The following is a 21228-nucleotide window of genomic DNA, read 5'->3' on the forward strand; positions in this document are numbered from 1 at the left end:
TTGTGTCACTCCATATAATAAATCCAGTTTAGAACAAAGGCATCTTCAAAGGCAAACTCTTTGTTTTCACCTGTCTGGTTCTGTTGTAGTGGACAGGTAAGCCTGATGAAGGAGATTTTTTTTTTGGTGGAGGCTTTGTTTTCAGAGCAACAGAAATTTCTGTTTTAAAAACAAGGCAAACCGAGATACCCAACGTTAACAATTTCAGTGAACCTAGAAATTTAAGTAGTGAAGATGTGAAGTCTCAGACAGATGACAGCCAGTTCTTTGCTTTTTGCACTGTTCTTCACCATAAAAAGTTTAACTCTGTGCCCCATGTTTCTAGTATTGTTTCGAATAATGCAGGGTAGCGTAAGACTTTTATGCATGTTCTTCAAACTTCTCAGGGTGCTCTGAGGTGGAGAGCAGGAGATGTAACTGCTTACACCAGCCAGTGCTGACCCCTTGAGTGCTTTGTTTCCCTTCTCCAGCTGCCTCTCAAGCAGATCCAGGGAACTGGGTTTGCTTTTGAAAAGCTCCTTAGGCCTTTGAGAAACTAGTGGAGGATGTCAGGGATGTCAGGTATTTTGAGAGAGGTCAGTGTTGTAGGGGAATCCTTCCAAGTGGCTGGGGTCTCTTTGGTCTGCAGCTGTGGAAAATGGCAAGGTGAAACTGTTAGAATCCTGAATGGTGCTGAAATGGCACACATTGATTGAGGCCGCAGTGAGTTTTAGCTAAAACCTGTGAGTTTCAGAGAGAGTAGTGATCAATCACTTGCTGACTTCCTTGCAGGGGCAAAAACCCCGATGCTGTCTTACATATCTTACATTGCTTAAATTTTCCATTTTCACTTGACTGGGCTTTACGAGCTGGTAAGGAGTATACTTGTAAATTCTCATAAAATTAGGCTTTGAATGAGTGACGTAAGGTTTGAGAAGGTATTGCCTTTCTGAAGCCTCTCGTACACATGCATAAAAGGAGTTATTGCTCTTCTGGAGGTACAGACCTCGCTTTTTACTGCTGAGTCCCTCAGAGCTTCCCTGATGCCTCTTACGAATTATCCCTGAGGAAACTGAAATTTACCTTTCCTTGGCTTGTTAGCAAAGCTGTCTTTGTTTTTGTATTAGGAGGAGGAGCAGGATGGATATTCTCCGGCCCACCCTGATAAGGATTGGGGGGCGAGTATACAGGAAGAATTTCATTCAAGAGCAGGTCTACCAGCAGGAGGAGGATGAGGATTTCTATGCAGGTAAAAAAGTGCTGTGCAAGGGTTGGCTTTGGTGCTGTCAGAATGTGCTACAGCTGAAAGCATCAACACTGGGGACCTAGGGAGCTTTTGGTGTCATCTCTGATATCTTTATGTGCACAAGGACCTGCCCATGCAGTGTAGTGAGGTGTTCAAGAGGGAGAAAAATGTTTTGCGTTGGTCCCTGATGATCCTGCTGACCAACAAGTGGATGTAATCCTGGTTACCTAATACAGGTGTCATGTTGCTTGCTGGCCATGGAAGATCTCCAGTAAAAGAGGAAAACAAATTAGCTCTGTAAACCTGTCCTTCCCAGGTTCCTGAAGTGCCTTTCTTTTCAGTAGTGTGATTATTTGCAGATAAGGCAGGAGTGGAAGCTGCTTGCTAGAGATCCTCTATCCTTACAATGTTGGCTCCTTAAAGAACTAGCTTCTTGCACAATGTGGCTTTTGGAAGGTGTTACCTGTTTTGGGGGGAAATTTTTCCTGTTCTGATGTATTTCACTTTATCTTTCTGCGTGTATGTTTGTCATAGTTCTGCATGAATAGTGGGCACAGAAAAGCTCAGCTGTTACTTCTCAAATGGAAAGGGTTGTGGCCATTGTGTCCTGTTTCTTCCTCCACCCTGCCTTTCAGTGGATTTAACAAAGTTTTAATAAGCTGCTGGCCACCCAGATTTGTCCCTGTATGTGTTGGAGAGGAGATAGAAACCATGGCCTCTTTCTGGAAGTCATGTTTGGTCCTAACAGGCACGACTGAATGGCCCACAGAAGAAAGGTGCATCTATTCCTCTGTGCCAAGGGTGTGAGAATTCCTGTTTTCCAAACCTCTGTACCTGAACCCTTGAATGAAAACTATCCTCACCTTTTTATTTGTATTCTTCTGCAATTTTAAATTTCTCCTCATGTCTCTGAATGGGCTGGTGGCTTCCACCCTGCCAGGAGAAAAGACCATTCCCACTGGGTAGCCGCATAACTTCCAGCTGAGGGAAAACCTGAGCTGTAACTACTGCTTTCCTACGCCTCTCAGCCTGGTGGATTTGGAAGCAGTCATTATGTTTTCCAGAGCTGGTAGTAAAGTGAAATAAAAAGTAGTTACCTGCAACAGACAGGAATTAGTTTCTTCTTTTATTTAACCTTGGGAGAAGGCGGCTGTGAGACTGTTGCCCTACATAAAGCACTGCCAAACTTTACAGAGGTTGTACAAGGTCTGTTGTGTTTTTTTATCTGGTAGGTCCTGGTGACTGCACAGATGAACCCTGTGATGCCTTTGTGGTGGAAGAGACTGAGAAAGGTTTTCAGTGCAGAGTGGAGGTTCCCAGCCCATTATACAAGTGAGCCCGTGTGTTTCTGGTTTATTTGAGTTGCCACTGGCTGAGGAAGCAGTTGAGTGCAGAATATTTTTTTTTGAGGTCGGGTAAGCACCAGATCTCCAAAACTTACTCCATTTTGTGGATGTGGATTTTAGCATTTGGGAAGGGAAAATTGGCAATGCCTTTCTAGTGCAGTTGTGCCACACTTGACTCCTAGCCTTCTCTGTGACAGAGACAGCAGGTGGTGCTTTCTTGCTGGCAGGAGAGTTTTTGAGCATCTCTTTCCTTGAACATAAAAGTGTCAGGGAGCGGAGGGAGAAGGGGAGGAAGAACTGGGGTGAGCAGCCTGGCAGGGGGAGTTTGTGAAAGCTTTGAGAGAAAGCACACACGACTGGAATTGACTATTGACTCCAGTCTGATGTTTGCTAGGAAGCCTGTAGTGTTCAAAGCTTTATTTAGTTATTTTTGACAGTTTTGTAGGTTGAATAGTTTTACTGAAATGCAGAGAAAGAAAAGTGTTCTGTTGTGTATTTGGATACTGGCAAGCAACTGCCTTGAGTCCAGTAAAAAGCAGAAAAGGAGCCTGTAGTTCTTCATCAGCTGGGGTAATGGGAAAAAGGGATAACCCAGCTGACGAATAAGCTGTGGCAGGATGTGCTGGGCAGAGCTCTGATGGGCCGACTGTCTTACTTTGGCTTAAGCCAGTTGTCAGCCATGGCTCAACATTGTCCTGTGGTCCTGGGCTGGTCACGCGCGGAGTCCTGGGAGTAGCCGCTGTGCCTGGACCAGGTCCTGCATGTGGAGCTGAGTGCGTGCATCCCTCTAGTATGGAAATACCGAGCCTGGAGGCACCCACTGCCCGGAGCCAGCTTGGAGCCTGGTTCGTCTGTGGCGTGGTTAACCTGCTGGCTGGACACACTTGGTGGAGAGTGGCCCAGTGACAAACTGTGAGTGACTCTTGCACTTTTATGCTTCCAGGTACATCATTGGGAAGAAAGGGGAGACCAAGAAAAGACTAGAAACAGAGACTCGAACCTCCATCAGCATTCCCAAGCCTGGAGTGGAAGGAGAAATTGGTGAGTTTAACGTGTGCAAAATGAGTGTTCTTTCAAAGGCTCTTGCACAGACACGGTTTGAATCGGAAGGGGGTATAGGTGTTTTTCCTTTAATTTCTGCTTTTGACATGGCAATGACTCACTTTACGGCCCTGGGAAAATCACTTCACTTTTCTTCTGAGTTTATTTTTTCTGTCTATAAATCCTTATAAAGCAGTGTAATTTTTTGGGGGGGAAAAAGTCTATTTTAAGCCGATAAATAGTCTCACTGAAGTCAGTTCTGGGCCTTAAATGACTGGTTTGAGAACACTAGGTCTGAATGTGTTTGAGTTCTGTTTTGATTTCAAAATAATACCATTTCCATTAATAAGAAACTATAATATACATCCAGAAAAAGTTACCATGTTGTAATTTATGCACAAAATAAACTTGAGCATGTGCTTTAATGTGAGAAGTGTTTTGATGGATGACGTTGCTGCCTTTCTGGTGTCACTTGATCCTGATGTTGAGAGCATGCATTCTTGTATCGTATGTTCCTTCTCATAATTTCCAGTGACTTAAAAAGGAAGGAGGCATTGCTTTTAAGGGCTGGCCTCTGTGGGTTTTTGCCTGAGTGGGTATCCAGAGAGGGCCCCTTGTGCATGCTTCAGTGATAATTGGCACAGTGTACAGTTAAACTTGTGACAGAGCTGTGAGGAGTAAGTGATAGGGGTATCCAGCTGTGGTGCTGCACAGGAACGTGGCAGTACTTCTCAAGAAGTGGGTCTTGACTTCTTTCTGAGAACCATGAAGGACTATTAGGAAGGTTGAGAGATGTTGAAAACTTAATAATAGGAAGCCAAGAAAATTTTGCTCCTTGCCGTTCTTTCCTTTCAAGCTCAAGTGTTCTCTGTTTGGTGCCCTGAAGTGCATGCAGAAATGATACAGGCCATCTCGATCTTTGATAGATTTTTCTTTTCTTTTTTTACTTTGACTGCTTTTATGAAAACTTGAAATAAGGCTCTAGAAATCTGAAGAGCCACTGAAATGATAGATTTGTCGTTACTGTTTTTTTAAGCACTCGGAGCTGAGTTTCTTGAGAGCAGAGGGATACTTTTGATGGCATCATCCTGTCTTTACAGAGGAAAGCACAGCTGTGTCAAGCATTTTAAGTCAAGTGGGGAGTCTGGCAAGGCTTCTCTGTGCATGGTTGGGGGTTTTATTTCCTAACGCTTCTTCAGTGAGTCTGGGGCTAACAGTAGAGAGGTGCTGTTGTGCAGGTTTTTCTAATTCCTTCCCGGCATCTCCTGAGTGAAATGTTCTTACCTTCACAGTATCCTCCAATATTGGTATTTTAAAGTGCATGGATAAGTATTGTGTAAAATCACGATCTGTTTAATTACTCTTTATTTTGCATGGGCATGGGTGTCAGTAGTTTCACTGTAGCTTCACAGAAACCAGACAAGTATTGCTTTGTTTCCTTCTAGTGATTACAGGGCAGCATCGCAGCGGTGTCATCTCTGCCCGAACGCGGATTGATGTTCTCCTGGACAGCTTCCGTAAGAAGCAGCCCTTCACACATTTCCTATCCTTCGCTCTCAACCAGCCTGCCATCCAGGAGAAGTTCCTGCAGTTCAAGGAGGAAGTGTTGGAGAAATGCTCAAAGGTACAGAGCCACATAAGAATTAAAATCAAGTGGAAGTCCTTCAGCAGAGTGCCATTTTGTTCATTGAGATAGCTTTCTGGCATTTACCTTGAAGGCCTTATTCTATTCTGTTTCCTAGGAATGTATTTTTAACAGGCCTTTTACTTCAGTTGGCAGGTCTGCTGTGAATTTGTTGAGTGCTGTTGTGAAATCTGGAAAATGGAATGGCTTACTTAGTAAATTGTTAGAAAATATTTTGTTCTTCTCAGAGATTTTCCTAGGTGGGAGGATATCTAAGATTCAAAAGAGGGTTGGGATTGGGGTTTTTTGTTTTTGCTTTTAATAGGAAAACCACTAAATAATATAGTGGACTTTTCTATATTTTATATGATTTCAACATAACCGTGAAACCAGGTATGATTTCACAAGTGTGCTGCTGCTTCAATTTCACTTTTCTTTTGGTTACTGACAGTGAAGGAATATGGGTGTCATTACCTGAGCTGAGCAAGAAATGACTTGGTAGCACATGCCATCCTGCAAACCTAATCACTTCCCTTCTTCCCCATGAGACTTTGTGCTGACAGTTCCTCCTACTTGCCTTCAGATCTTGCATTGAGAACAGCAGGAAATAGTTAGGCATAGGGAAATGAGGAACAGAATGAAGTGAAAGCTGTGTATTCCCTGGTTTATTTTAGTGTGCTTCTAGTTTGACAGAAGTGGTATGTCAATGCACAGGGCCAGGCTGAAGAGTGGGAATGGTATTATTAAATTGCTGTGTCCTCTGAGTCCACTGGGAGGATATGTCTAGGCAGGAGAGAAGAGTTCCTCTTTGTGGCCGCTGCAGGTCGGCTTGCATACATGCAGCAGGGTTTTGTGGACTCATATTCTTACCTTCGTGTCTGTCTCTTCTGTTTTTGCCTTTTAAAGCAGAAAATACAATCTTGCAGATAGCATGGCTTAAGAAGTTTAGTTTCCTATGCCTTCATGCTGTGAGTGTGGATTATCTAATGTCTGGGGAGATAGGGTTTCTTGCTCCAGTGTTTGTGGTCACTTGCAGGTCAATTGTCTCATCTCCAAGAGCAGAACTGAGCTGGCTTTGCAGTCTTGTCCTTTCTGGCAGTTCTGATCTAAGTCTGTCTTCTCTGTCCAGCTGCCTATGACATCTTAGGAGCTTTCTATCACTCAAGTTTCCACCTGATGTTAAATACAACATAAATTGGCCAACAGATCCAGGGATTAGCAACCTGTACAATGCCATGAGGAGCCGTTCTTCGGGCTAGGAGGATATCACTGACTTGATTGCCTGTCCCCATTAGCCAGTGGCAGCTATCTTTATTAAGCTTGCCGTTAATAAAGGATAGGCTTGAGGACAGGGGGACAGAAACATTAGGCTGAGAAAGTGTTGGCTGGACAGAGTGCCAGATCTCGGGCTGGCATCAGTGGTGTCCTGGCTCCCTCTGTTGGTTTCTAGTTCCAGTCCTTGTGTGGGGACACCAAAGTTACAGGAGAGAAGTCGCTCTTTGAGAGGCTGGTAACTTCAGCATGGGTCTCTGGTAGTGGCTGTTCATACTGTTGGCCTCGGACTGAGATCACTGCTTTTGGTCTGGTGTTTCTTTTGCTCTTTATCCCCTTCCCCCTGGGTTTATGGCTGTTACAGTCCATTCACTTGATGTCCCACAAGATGTGGCCCTGCCCTGCTAGAAGCCTTGACATCCTGGATGCCACTTATCTGCTTCTCCACCTCCCTCTAGCTGACCGCCAGCAAGTTCTATGCATCTCTCTTGTCCATCCCTGCGGACAGCAAACCCCGACCTGTCTGCTGTGCAGGGCAGTAACATCAGTGTCATCGCGTATGTCTTGCTGGGTTCTGGCTTCCAGACTGCCTGGTGTCAGGTGAGCCCTTTCAGTGTCATATCTCTAAGATGTGGCCTCTTTTATTAATCTTTGCAGCTAATGCTGTGGTTCATGCTGTCATTGTGTGTCTTTAATCCTGCAACACAGTGGTCTCACAGGGGACTAGCTCTTCTTGCAGAGCAGTCTTTTTTCCTGCCTGCTGGTTTGGTTGCATCTCTGCAGCCCTCCATTGGCTCAGCCTCAGCTGGTAATCTTGCTTGTTCTCCAGACCCCTCCTGATCTGTCTCTGTCACAGTTTGTCTCTTGCTCACTCTTAAGTGTCAGTTTGCATCCCTGCATAGCCAGAGAGGTCTGCCATCCAGTTAGAAACATGTTCATAAATTTATCTTGGTGCTTTCCCCGGTGTTGTCAGTCACGTTCAGAAGGAGCTGCCTGGGAACATCTGCAAACCTTCATGTGCTCCTTGTCCTGTAAAGCTGCAGAAACCCAAGCTTGGTCAGAGGAGTGCCGAGACCTCTGCTGACCAGGCTAGTCATGTTAATTTTTCCTCCTCTTGCTGACGTTCTTTTTCTTTCCTGCAGTTTTTGTTCCATGTCTGGACAGCACTGGGTCCTGTAAGGCTCTGCTTCAGTGTGAGCATGCATGTGGGAACTCATTTCAGCCTAACAGCTACTTCTGGCTTTCAGTGACCTCAGATTTGAACTGTACTCAGAACCAGCACCTGGGCATAAACCCTCCTAATATCATTAATAGCAGTATCTCTAAAAGAGCATGGTGCTCAAGACATAGCATGCCTTTTGCTGCTGCCAAGTCATCAAGGTGCTTTTGGGAATTTCTCAGAACGGTGGCGGCTGAAGCTGCCCTGTATCAAGACACATCTATGGGTAGAGGCAGAAGGTCTGGAGCTGTAGTTCCTGCTCTCCACACTGCTTAGGCACAAGGTGCCCTGGCCTGGGAGCTGTGGGATTATGTTAGCACTGCTCAGTGCCCTGTGCCTCTCAGGAGGGCCTGAAATGTTCCTGGTCCTGCTTACATCAGCTCTAGAGTTCCCATTCTTAGTTTGAAATGTGGAATTTGGTCAGTAGCAGGTATTTGGGGGTTTGCATATGTATAGCCTAGGAATATATGGTGCTTTATTTTTCTGCCCTTTCTTCTCCTGGTATTAGCATAAGGGTTTCTAGATATATTGCTGCCTCTTAGTTCAAGGAGTATATTGCAGCCTCGTATGTCTCTCAATCACTCCAGCAGCCAGTAATGCCACTCTAATACCACTTTATCTCACAGCAGGGTCTCTGCTAGAAAGCACATCAGTAATGAAAAACAGTATTTCAAAACTGTGCCTCACAGAGCAATAAGAGAGCTTATAGATTTGTCCAAAGCAACGGGATTTCTCGGGATACTTGGAGAAATCTGAATAGGTTTCAGTGACAGAAGTGGTATGCTTCTCTTTCTGTGGCAATTTGCTTGTGTGAAACACTGCAGAATTAGGTAAACTCTAGTCTTTGAATGAAGCTTGGTAATAGCGGTAAGGAAGGGAATTGACAAGACCAAGGGGGTGTGTGTGTGAGGATTTCTTCCGGCCATTGAGCATTTGTGAGAGACCCTATTTCTCTCTGAAGCAGTTACCATGACAACCATTTATTTATATTTTATAGCATAGGGTTATGTCAGTGGGTGTATGCTTTCTAACTTTTTTGTGTCTGTGTCTTTAAGACTTTCTATAAGATGAACCTTGTGCTGAAATATGGAACACTTCATGTGTCATTCACACTGTTGTATGGTCAGGGCTTCCAGGCAATGAAGCAGGGCCAAGAGGAGGCTCTTTTGAGGCTAATTTAGTATAAATACGGGGAGGTGGCTCACCTGGACAGGCTCATTACTGGTGTGGTGCAGTGGGAGGTCCAGATGAGTGGATGACCTTGGAAGTCTCCTAGCACAGTCATGTAGGTGTCAGAGTGAGGAGAACTGAAACGTCTGTCTGAGCATGCAGGTGGGAAAGGGAAGAGACTTTGCAGTAATATTGCCGTGAAAAATCACAGTTGGGTCTTTCAGAGCTGTGCAAACGCAGCATTTGCAGCCTTAACAGGCTGCAGATGTAGCATGGAAAAGAAATATGATTGCTGTAATAAATGGCAACCTGTAAATATCAAACATTGCTAATGAGATATTGTATCTTGGAGTGTAAGGGACAGAAAATGGGAAAGGTTTTTCAGCCTGCAGCTCTTCAGTCAGTTCTGAGGAAGTGCTGTTTTTCTGGCTCACTCCTTTGTGGATCAGGGTGGGAGAGGGCATATGGCTGGCACGCAGTATCCTGCTATTAAGAAAAAAACCCAAAACCATAAAGCTGTCTGCAAACATTGGAAGCTCTTAAGACAATAGAGAGGATGCAGCCAGGGAGGAAGAGCCAAGGAGTTTAATCCTTTGCCTTGTCATGTAGAAGGCCTGAAGTGTGTTGTGGTCTATGGTTTCCCTACTACAGGGCCTTAGATTTGGAGGAGCAATGTCCTTGTACTTTGCAAAGAGAGGTGAAGACTCCAGATAAAACCCTTTCTGTGTTGCTTCTGAAGGAGGAAGGCAAAGGTAGAAGTCTAAGTATCAGGAGGGAGGAAAAAAAAGAAATTTTAAGGCTGAGTGGAAATGAGTTGTTGGTTTTTTGACCATGACAATGCAGTGTCACGGAGAGGCATAAGCTAAAACGACCAGTCATCACGTATGGATGGTGCATAAAAGTGATATTCTTCCTGCCTCTCCTTAGAGAGGCATCCTTAGAGGTCCTCATCCTTAGAGGACCCAAGTTTGAACAGTAAATTTTTAGAGAGACTATATAGTCTGATGTGTTTGTATCTGCTGGTGAGTTCCTGCAAATATGCTGCTTTCAGATTCGCCTGTAGGATATGGGGATTCCCTGCTGTGACACCTCGACTCCCCTAATCTGGTGCTCCATTTTTATTAGGGCTGGAAGCCACCGCTTGCCACAAGCTGCTGCAGCTTGTGCTATGAGGAGTGCCTACCTTCCATTCCACAGGGGAGGGAACTGGTGAAAGAGGAGTCTGTCACTGAGAAGCAGTCGGAGAGTGTGGCTTAGATCTCAGTGGATCCTTCTGCCCATCTCTGATGCTGAATCTCACTCCTCGCTCCTGCTTTTGTGGTTGTAGCTTACCTTGAGAGGGTTCCTTAGGTAAGATGTCCATAATGCCCCAAAATCACAGTGTTGACAGGATCATGTCTCTTGGGCTTGTTTTCCTTGGAGGGGGATGTGATTTTTCATTAACAGTAGTTATGAACACATTTCTAGGCTCTGTGTTCTGTTGCTGGCCTTGACGGTCAGGTTGCAGAGGGCTGATAGCACTGGACAGGGTGGCTTCCCATGAGACATCGTGGTGGTTGCTGATAGCATATCATAATCTGGGATTAGAATAAGTGGGTTCAAGCTTTTTGCATCTTGGTGAGCAGCATCGAGCCATGAAGGGCTGCTAAGATGCCTGCAGAATCGTTGCCTGTTCCAGGGAGAGCTACCTCTGATGTAGCATCTATTTTATGCGTGGGAGAAGTGGGATCTGCCAGCCTGTGAAAGAGTAGGGCTGTAAGCAGGGTTTTTAGGAGCTGTCTGAACTACTAGGGAGTAAACCAGAAAGATTATCTAGGTCTTGGCCTGCTCACTGTGTACTGCTCTTCCCTGCTAATCTCACCAGCAGCAGTAGTGTGGCTTGTGGAGGTGATGTGCCATTGCTTTGTCAGCTATCAGCCCACACTCAGGTGTTGGAAAGCTCAGGGGAAAAAGCTGCTTTTGGGACAGGTTAATGTTTACAGTACAAATCATGCTGGGGCAGAAAATAAGGGTAGGGCTTTGGCTTTCTGACCTGTGAACTACTTTCTTGTTACTGTACATCATCTGTGCGTGCTGTGGGAGTGATGTTGGCTGGTTGTCCATGGCCAGGACAAATTGAACCTTCTCCCAGTTTCTGTTATCCAAGCTATTGTTTTGTGATGGGCCAAATGTTCTCTGGCTATGGATACCATTGAAGAAAAAAGGCTGACAGAGAGAAATCATGTCCTGTCATGCATGTTAACAGCAGGATGAATTAAAGGAAGCTGCAAGGCTTTTACTGCAGAGAAGGGAGGGTGGGGAGAAGTGAGATGGAGCCGTCCCTCTTTCCTCTGCTCCTGATGTGCCTGATGTAGTTAGTCTGTGCTTGTTTCAGGCTACTGCGCAGTGCTGAGGTTTGCAATGTGCTTTGCCACTACTAGCATGGTACAATTTGGGGTTTCAGTCAGCAAGGCAGTAATTAGCAGCAGTGGAAAGTGTGTACGTGCTCTCTCTCTTCTGGTCACCACCACTCTTTGCCAGCCTGTCGCTGCTGGAGTGAGCCTCCAGCCTCTGTGTTGTAGGCTGGCTCATCTCTAGTCCATCCATAAGCACTGCTGTGAAGAAGAGTATGGATGTGGTCATTAGGCATGAAAAATGCTGAGTGAGATGTGGGGCATTAAACTCTGACGGACTGAGATATGCAGTGCTTAAACATCTGAAAGGTTTTCTTTCAAACTCAGAAGCACAGCCAGAAAGTTCAAAGCTGTCATTCTCAGTCAGTGGACTTCCTTCAGACAGAGAAGGGCTTCAAGCCTGGCAAGTTGGCTTCTTCTGGAGTTAAAAGTGGACAATACTTAATGCACTGAAGGGAAATGGCCACTAAGTAGAAATAATTGTTTTAATATGGGTGTGTTAACCATCCTCGAGGTATTTTTATAAACATCCTAGAACAAAAGAGCATGTTTCTTAAAGTTGAATGTAACCACTGCTCCACCTGGGAACAGTTCTTCCCCAGCAACAACACGTAGCTCTTCTTATAAAGGGAATTTAAACTTAATTCATCTTAGCAAGCTATAGGGCACATGGGAACAAGAAAAATTTAATTATCAGAGCTGGTATTAGCTGTGCTTGTGTTGTGAGGTGCAACCTGTGTTTAGACAGGATTTAGAGACCGTTTAGAGCTTGTCACTACAGCTGGTTCCAGCTTTATTGCACAAAAAATGGACTTAACTCAGGTTTTAAATCTGTGCTGACTTGTGTTGCGTTCATTGCTGATGGCAGCTGCCACTTTGACAGCTGTGGAAGTCTCCTCTCGAAACCCTGTACGAGTGAGTGCTGCTGTTCCTGGGTCCTGAGTTAGAGCCTATTGTAATGAGCTTCCAGGCTGCCGTTCAGCAGCTCTGATGAAAAGGCAGGCAGGGAGTGTGTGTGTGTGGTGGGGGGCTGCACCTCGTCTGCCAGGCTGAGCTTGCTTGCTTGCAAAGCCTGTGAAATTTTGTTTCTTGTTTCAACTTTGAGTCACTATGAAACCAACCAGTGATGCAAAGGTAAAAGGTTTGATGCCAGTGGCTTGGTACCTGTTCTCTGTAGTATTTATTCCTCTGATGGAGGGGTGTGTGTGGGTAAGACACTTATATATGATTGACTGACTGATTTGTAGGATCACGGGGTCAGCAGCAGCCTGTTCCAGAACCCTGCAAAGCTTCACCTGACTCTTGGGACACTGGTACTTCTGAACGAACAAGAGATCCAGAAAGCATGTGACCTCCTACAGCGATGCAAAGAGGACTTTGTGGAGTAAGTGATAAAAAAGGGATGTCATCACCAAGGACTTGAGTGGGGAAAAAGCAGCAAGCTGTCTTTGACAAGGGACAGCAAAGAGAAAAGCAGCTTGATAGTCTATCTCAACTCTAGAAATTTAGAAAAAGGCCAAATCGTTTCAAATGGAGCAGTAGAAATCACTGAGCAGTCACAGAGTCTAACAGCATCTTGCAGTTCAGCTCAAATCCACAGCATTCCATGAAAACCTGTTCTACTCATTTCGTTTTCTCACATGCCTTCCCGTTATTTTTGTGTGAGCAATTTTTGCTGTTGTCCCCTGCCTGCTGCAGAGGGAGGGATGAGCTCCATTACCTTCATGCGTTGCCTGCAGTGGGCTCTGGCACGCTGCTTCCCTCCTGCCTCAGAGCAGATGCTGAGGTGTCCTTGACATGCATTTCTTAGTGCGGGGAGCTGTATGCAGGGAAGCCAGCATGAGCCATGTGAGTAATCAGTCTGAAACATTCAGTGCTGCTCCAGGACAGTTCAGTGCTGCTCCGGAGCTGGGGCTTTCTTGCTGCCTATTAACGCTGAGCTGCAGATGTTAGGGCTTTAACTGTAAATGTGGTTGAATGACACTGTAATTAGTTTATCTGTCTTCAGCTTAGAAATTGGAGATGGCCTGAGGGATTACTTTATTTATTTCTGCAAAGCCTTTGCACATACAGCACAGATCCTTGATATTTATTTATTTATTGTCTCAGTGCATGAAGAATTAGCCATGCTGTGCTAGCCGATATCTGTGGGAATCAACGCATGGCCAAAATTTGTACCTCTGCTTTTAAAATGATGGCTCCAATTGTTCAGCTGTTGAATGCAAGCACATTTCCAGGAGAAGGCTCTACCCACAGTATTTGGAAAATGCCAGCTTCCTCATAAGTGGATTGAACTGAGGCAGGGAAAATCTTTATTCTCTGTTTCCTTTAGCGGAGGGGGAATCAACACTTGAATGTAACCTTTAGGTTATTTCCCTTGCCACACCCAAATAAATATACTTGCAAAATTAATTTAGGCTCCCTTCTACCCACATAAACCTTCATTAGCGTTCATTTACTTTTCTAAATGCAGGTAGTGCCATGTGAAGGTAGATGTACCCCTTTTGACCCTTTTTAGAATATGTGGCCTTTAGTGCTGTCAGTGTGACGTGCATGACAGTACACTTGAACTTTTTCCCTCCCAGTAAACATACTGGGAGGGGAACTCACGCTCTTCTTATTCTACCTGGGAAGCTTTGCTGAGAATCTCAAAGGCAGTCTCTTGAGTAAGCTGTGCAGAAGTGAGCAAGATTAGAGCAAAATTGGGCTCACATTGTTAACTTGTGTTTATTACTTCTGCCTGCCCAGATGCTCCCTGTACTTTCCAGAGACCTCGATGTTAAATGAGACAACGGCACTTACTCACAGGGAGCTTTCACTGCTGCGCCCTGCCTCCCTGTGATGTTCTGGTGGTAAAGGCAAGGAGGCGGCATGTTTGGAAGCAGATACACTTCACAGTGTGTTTGCAGGTGTGGGAGTGCATATTATATCCTGCACACTTTTTCGGTTTTGCCTTCCTGCAAGAGTAGCTGGAGCTGATTTTAAAACAGCTCTATTTACTTCCAGTGTTTGTAAGTGGATGTTGAAATGTACTTAAAACTGCATTCTGTATTGAGTGCTTTTCCCAGTGAAAATCAGCAAGCTTGAGACATTGTGTCACGATTGCTCTCTTCACAGGGAAGGCCAGAGCTTCTCTGGAATGAGAACTTGTTCCATTTTATTGCTGATGGGTTTTCTGAAATGTAAATAGTGATCTTCGTGTTGAGATGGCCTGTGCACACTGGCAAGTTAACTTAATGTATGTCTAAAACACTGAACATACGGATTGAAATGTTTTTACACTGTTGCTTGAGATGATGAGACAGTAGCAGCTGTAGCCTTTTGAGCTTTAGGAATTAGGGAGCCTTTTTTGTGTTTGGTTTTTTTCAGTGCAAACAACCTGAAAGATGTGGGAAAGAATGCCTCAGTGGAGTTCATTGCGCTATATGGTCTATATAACATTTAAGTCCTGCTTAACCTCAAATCCATGTTTAGCTGTAGCAAAAAATGTATTTTATATCATTCCCATAGCAAAACCAAATATTTGGTCTGTGCTTGTGGAGTACTGTTCATTGTATTTCAAAAGCAGGTGTGATGTTTTGCTTTTTAACGTAAGGGATTTCTTGGATTTTAGCCAAATTGCTGGAGGCAAGCCCCTAACTGTGGAAGTGGCAGGAGTGGAGTACATGAACGATGACCCTGCCACGACGGACGTCCTTTATGCCAAAGTCCACATGAAGGATGGCTCGGACCGGTGAGTTCCCCATACTCCTTTCTTTCATTCCTCCTTGATGTGCCATGGCAGCAGGAGTGGTGTGCCAGAGAAACCCTCTGCTGTCTGAAGCTGGTGGGTACTGCTAGAAGTCCTTGGGCCAGCAGTCAGGAAGATGAAGTCATTCTTGCTTCCTAAACTGGTTAAGGCAGTGATGTGTTTGCTCCTTAAATCAGTCACTGGTGGTGCAGCTGAAAGATGTCATTTGTTTCTGTAGCGATCTGTCAGGTTGAATAATGGTATCATGGCTCACACAGTGCTAAGATGGCCAAGGAGATACTCCTGAGATGACTTAGAAAGCAGGACAACTTGGCCTCTGCTGTCTAGTTCCCAACCTGCAATCCAGATTAATTCAGATAGCCTGGCATACTCTGCAGCACTTAATTATTCTTAAAACCCAGTAACACCAGAAGGTCCTCAGAAAAGCATGACTTGGTTACAGAGTTGGTTTTTGTGTCTGTAAGCATCCTGGAACAGGCACTGGATGTGAAAAGTCTGTCTTCTGAGCTGCTGGTGTGAAATCTTGAAGCCTGGTTGGTGTCAGTGCATGTGTTTGTGCTATTTGCCACTGTGGCTGATGGCTCTAGCTCTGCAAAGAGTGCTATCTGGGATGTGGTGGTGTCCGGACAACCTTCCTTCATCTTGTTTTTGGCAAGTACGTCGCCAGTGCCAGCACCATCTTTTCTCTTGGTGCTTTCTGGAGGACTGGGGAAACATAAGAGCTGTTGTACTCCGTGCTGCTTGTTGTGAGGTGCATGGGAAAGAGGGTAGGGGTGTAGCCAGAAGAGCTTTAGCCTTCTCTCTCTGAGCCTTAGCCTTCTCTTTTTCTGGCAGTGCTGCCTTTTTGTTGTCTGTTCCTGTTGCTAGAGGACAGCAGGAGCTAGCAGAGGAGCACGGAGCCATGCAGCTCTGGGAGGGAGGCTGTGAGTAGGGACTGGCTCAGGGAAGAAGGGACATGTTCTGGCATCTCCTTTCCCCAAGGGCTGAGGAGACAAGTGGGGTGGGGGGCTGCTTAAAAGTGCACTTTGGAGGCTGTGTTGAAGCAAGAGATTGGAAGTGGGATAAGGAAATGGGTGGGAAAATGAAAATGTAAAAATTGCTGGGAGGCAGTAGGAATTCAAATTATCTTCTTTTTGGGGCTCTTCCACCTTGAAGTCTGTTCTATCCTGAAAGAGGTAAAGTAAAACAAATGGGGAGGATGGAGGACCAGGACAAGCTAGATATCAGCCAGGAGGCAGAAGTGGAGGGAGAAACAAGGCAGAAGCACTCAGAAGGATGAGACAGAGGCAGACGCTGGGTGACCCAAATGCCCTTTGGTGGGTTTGTGTCCGAAGCGTCAGCTCTGAGAGCTGAGGTATGGGCTCTTTTCTCCTGAGTCACCAACCTCTAGGTCATCTCTGAGGTGTGGTGCTTGCGAGTCTGCTTGCGTCTGCAAATAAGTCTGCAAGCTGAGGAGCTGGTAGAGAAGTCCTGTAACATGTAAGTAGGGTCTAAAGTGGGAGTAATGTCTGCCTGCATCTGGGGACAGCTTGAATTGTTGGTGCTAGCACTATGGTCTGCTTCAGATGCCAGCTGTATCCGTTTTGCTGAGAACCCACTTAGCCGTAATGCTGGCAGAAAATGCTGATGTGCGTTAGGGGCAGCAGAGCTGCTTTTGGCAGGGGAGAGAAACGAGGTCTCCAAGTCCACCTTGCCTTGAAACTGAAAATGACCCTCACCCACCTCACCAAGAAAGGGCTGATGTCTCCTCTGTCCTGCACAGAGGTCTGTTAGCTGAGGTTTTGACCAAACCCAGATCTTGTGCTCTGCATGGCACCTGGAGGCTTCTCTTCCTCTTCTTTTTGTCTTTTTGCATAGCAGTGTGCTCAGAGAGGGCCAAGCATTTTTAAGTTTTTATCCTTGGCCCAGGCCAGTCCTGCCCTCACCTGCAAATTAATTCATCTGGCACTTCTCTCCTAATATAGTTCCTTAACTGTTAGCAAGCATCCAGAAAACACTGAGCTTTGCAGAGGGGAGAGAAGATATTTTTGTGTTGATAGAGAACAGTGAAAGCTTCTTTTGCTTCCTTTGAGATTCCAGCAGACACAGTGTTGGACAGACAGTGGTTATAAAGACTGGACAAATGGTGATCCCTCCAGAAAACTGCATCATTTTCTGGTCTGCTGGATGGATCATTGCTGAGCAGCTCCATGAACCTCTTGCCTGCTAAAACCTGCTGTGCTTTGCTCAGGGAAATGGGGAAAGCAGGTAGAAAGCAGAGTTTCTCAGCTGCAAAGCCAATACTAGAGGAGACCAGCAACCACATGGCTGGCTGTGCTGGATCAGACTGTTACAGCCTACATTTGAGAGGTGTGTGCTTTCCTGTCTCATGCAAGACATCTTGCTGGCTTTGTGTAGTTCCTGGCATGGCTGAGGGGTGGAGTTCCTTCCTGATCTTTGGATGATCTTGATCAGCTTAAGCTATAAAGCAGGAGATTTGATTTACCCTGACTTAGCTTGCATAACTGCAGACAGAATGAGGGGTTGGCAAGCCCTTCTGCGCATATAATGGCTCAGACTGAGGGAAGGATCATGCTCTGATGCCTCCCACATGGCAAATAATTTCCATTATAATTCATTCTAATTTGTTTTATTTCCTTGATTAACTTTATAACGTAATAAAGCACCATTTTCACTTGAGCTATTCTCTGTTAATTTGTTTTAGTATTGTCTGTAATGATATTCATTTAATCTTTGTCATTGCTAATTTTAAAAATCACCGAAGTAAAGCCAGAAAGTGGTAGAAAACCATGACAATTGGTAGTTTGAGTCTTGAAATTGTCACATGGGGGTTTGCAGCCCGTGAGGGGCAGTACAAAACCGGCAGTGGGATAGGAGCTGGCATGCAAAGCATGGCAGCCCAGGCTCTGGGGGCCAGCCTCAGAGAGGCCACACTGCCTTTCCCACTGCATCTGAGATGCCAAAGTGCTTGGACCTGGCAGAGCAGAAAGGTGTCTGATCCCTTGGACGCAGTGAGAGAAGCCCAAATTCTTCTGCACAGAAGAATACCCTCTTACCTTGTTTTCAGGGATGGGAAGCTCTTGTTGTCACACATCCTTACTGCTTTGGGTAAGGCTCAGATGCTGCAGAAATATTGCAGGGGACAGCATCAACCTGGAAGTTCCTTCGTCTCTTTAGACTTAGGACACATGAGCGCATTGCTCTGATCATCTGCCTGCTCCTGCTGTCTATCCTAGAACAGGTCTGTCCACAGATCTCAGCAGCCGCTTTCATCCCTAACTGAGGCCAGGCAAGAAGGTGGCAATAAGTCCTTTGATTCTGCTTGCTCAGTAGCTCCAAAGCTGGAGCATTCACCGGGATGTGCTGTCTGGGTTTGCGCCCTCTGTCACTACATTCTGGGCTCTCACAGAAATTAAGCCCAGTGACTGGGTTGCTTATTTGGGACAGGGAAGGTTTGAGCTCCAGCCTAGTGTACTGCACAGGTTGCAGTCCCTGAGCAGAGCAGATCCTTCTGGTGTCAAGATGCCTAAGCCCCCCCTGGGGATCTGCAGATTTTAGCATTTGTAAGGAGAGTCACATTGTGTTTCCTGGCAGTAGAAAGATGCATCCTTCAAGTCCCAATAACATCTGTCACTGCGAACAAGCTCTCTGCTATGCTAAATCTGCCCTTCTTCGCGGAATATTTACAGCAGAAGCGATCACCGAGGAAGCTTTGTGAAACAGCCAGAACTTTTTGCATTAGACCTGAATCCTGATGGCTCTGTTCACTTTCCATCAGAGACTAGCTCCCTTTCCCCATGTGTGTGCAGAGACTTCATTTCACACATGCTGCCCTCACTGGCTGAAAGCAAAAAGCTGACAATGCAAGGGTTTCTCCTTGGTTCACGTGGCTCTGTTCTTTCTCTTTTTGCCTTCCCAGATTGCAGGTGATCGCTGATCAGCTGGTGGAGCGGTTTGTGGCCTCTGGCCTGATGCTTAAAGAATGGGATAGAGTGAAACTGCATGCTACAGTCATGAACACTCTCTTCAGGAAAGATCCAAGTGGTGCGTATCCCTCATCCTTACTGATAAATGCATTTTGGCTTTTATGTTTGCTTTTTTAATTTTTGGGGGTTTTGTAATTTCAAGAATACCTACAAGGCTAGTGGGGAGATGTCCGCCGATAAAACCCAGAAGAAAAATGAAAAAGCAATGAGCAGAGCTGGAGAAGGCAGGCATGCTTTGAGCACTTTCTGATTCTTTTCTAAGATTCTCTGTCATAGCTTCAAAACCCCTATCACCCAGTAGCACTCCTGAGGTCTGGGCCATAGAAGAATGCATTCAAGTACCGTGTAAGGTTGTCTGTGTCCCAGTATTAAACTGAAATTCGGTAACAACTCAATGTGCTGTGCTGACCTTTAAACAGGAAGAAAGCGGGATCCTCTTTGGTCAAGTTAAAGATTGCTCATTGGTTTAGGAACATGATTCCAGTGTCTTTCTTGTTAAATAAGATTCAGACTGCTATAAGGCTGGATATGAGCTGTTATTGAATGTATAGCTTTTGCTGTCTCTGCCAAAAGATTGTCTGCTCTAGCAGTCTGTAGCATCATCGCATTACTTTATAAAGCAGCCTCAGATGCATTGCATTTAGGGAGGGGCAGTATATTACAGCCTCATTCTCCATGTGCAAACGTGTGTGTGCTCTGGCATTGCACTAAAGCTTTTCATAGCTTTCTCTGGTGCACTGGCCCCTTTGCAATGCCAGTAAGTTACATCAAGTACTCTCTAGTTACTGCCTCTCTGAGTCTCTGTATGGACAGTGATAAGAACAGATGGTTTCTGTTACGGTTTTCTGGACACCCAGTGGCAGACTCTAGGGATGATTGCTAATGAAGTCAGATAAGAATACTCAAGTGGTAGAAACCCTGAAAAGATGGGGCTTAGCTCTCAAATTGAGCCCTGAAAACTGGTGAAAATGTGAACCCAAAGTGCTGATGTGGCTTTCTGTCAGGTGAGGCACATGGGCAGCTGCATCTGGCGTTACAAGCCTATATTCTGAACAACCCCATGAGGCATGTGAGGCATTTAGACACAATGGTGAGAGCATTAGACAGATAGCCATAGAAGTCACTTTATATTCAATACAGGGTTTGAATAGCATGCTAGATGTGAGTGGGACTTCATAGTTAATGCTGGAGATGAAAAAGAAATATTGAATATATTCACTGAGTGAGGCAGAGGTCCTGTGGAAAGAACAGATCATGTACTTAGGGATTATATAAAAATCCAGACATGCTTTGGGGAAATGGATCTAAGACATAGGCATTTGGCAGTTGCTATAGGCCTAGGTTGCTATTCTTAATGTCTGTGTGTGGCTGCGTGCCCACCCTGCAGAAGCATGCACACGTGCTTCCTGGAGCAGGCAGCAGAGGTTTGCATAGGTGCTGTCCGGATCACACCTGGCACTATGCTTGCATGCTCAGTCTGGTATTTGGTGCTGTTCCAGGTGATGCAAGCACTTGTTGTGCTGACTGTCACTCTGGCAGGATGTGGGATTAAAATCAGCCGGAGAGAAGCAGATGTGTTGCACTGAGCCATCAGCTTTACAGAATCAACCTAGCAGTAGCTATGATTTCAGCTCTTTCCTCCAGCTAACGCAGGTGATCCCAGCAGAGGCACCAATTCCTGTGTGTTCGCCTTGTTCTCTTTAAAATCAAAGTGAAAGTGTTTTTTTGCACTAAGAACTGGGCAAAGAGGGTTTATTAGCTGGTAGCGGACTTTGGGGAGGCAGAGAGTGGGGGGTGAGGTACAGCACACACAGTTCTCCCATCTGAAGCTCATTCTGGTGGTTGCTTTTCTCTTTACAGCTGAAGAGCGAAACAATGTAATGACCGGTAAATCATCTTTCAAGGAGCGGGAGTCATTTAATGGCCGAAATATCCTCAAGGTCAGTACGCAACAATTAGGGAAATCAAGCCAGCTGTGGATATTATATAGCCAAAAGAGGGTGAAACACCTCTTCAAGACTGCTTTTGTCTTAGGCTTATGGGATCTCCCAGTGGGGGGAAAATCTGTTTAGAAAATAAACAATCCAGATCACTCGTAATTGGGAGCTTTACAGTATTTAGCAGAAGCGTTCTTAAAGCTGGTAAGGCTCACATCAGGAGAATGTAGCACGCATGCTAAGTGGGTGTTCATGTTGTCGTTT

General features: G+C 45.4%; 1 protein-coding gene across 4 annotated transcripts in view; it reads left to right on the plus strand.

Moving 5' to 3' along the window:
- Positions 1-21228, plus strand: part of ASCC1 (activating signal cointegrator 1 complex subunit 1) — a 40370-nt gene that overhangs the window by 768 nt on the left and 18374 nt on the right. For all 4 annotated transcript variants that reach the window (XM_055720207.1, XM_055720206.1, XM_005433430.4 and 1 more), the window contains exons 2-9: positions 1107-1228; positions 2458-2557; positions 3515-3612; positions 5058-5236; positions 12538-12674; positions 14904-15023; positions 18961-19085; positions 20888-20967. In XM_055720207.1, the coding sequence (XP_055576182.1) occupies positions 1120-1228; positions 2458-2557; positions 3515-3612; positions 5058-5236; positions 12538-12674; positions 14904-15023; positions 18961-19085; positions 20888-20967 (948 nt within the window). In that variant the 5' untranslated portion in view covers positions 1107-1119. The remainder of the gene's footprint in view (positions 1-1106; positions 1229-2457; positions 2558-3514; positions 3613-5057; positions 5237-12537; positions 12675-14903; positions 15024-18960; positions 19086-20887; positions 20968-21228) is intronic.

Source organism: Falco cherrug, chromosome 9, assembly GCF_023634085.1.
Source record: "Falco cherrug isolate bFalChe1 chromosome 9, bFalChe1.pri, whole genome shotgun sequence".
NCBI lineage: Eukaryota > Metazoa > Chordata > Aves > Falconiformes > Falconidae > Falco > Falco cherrug.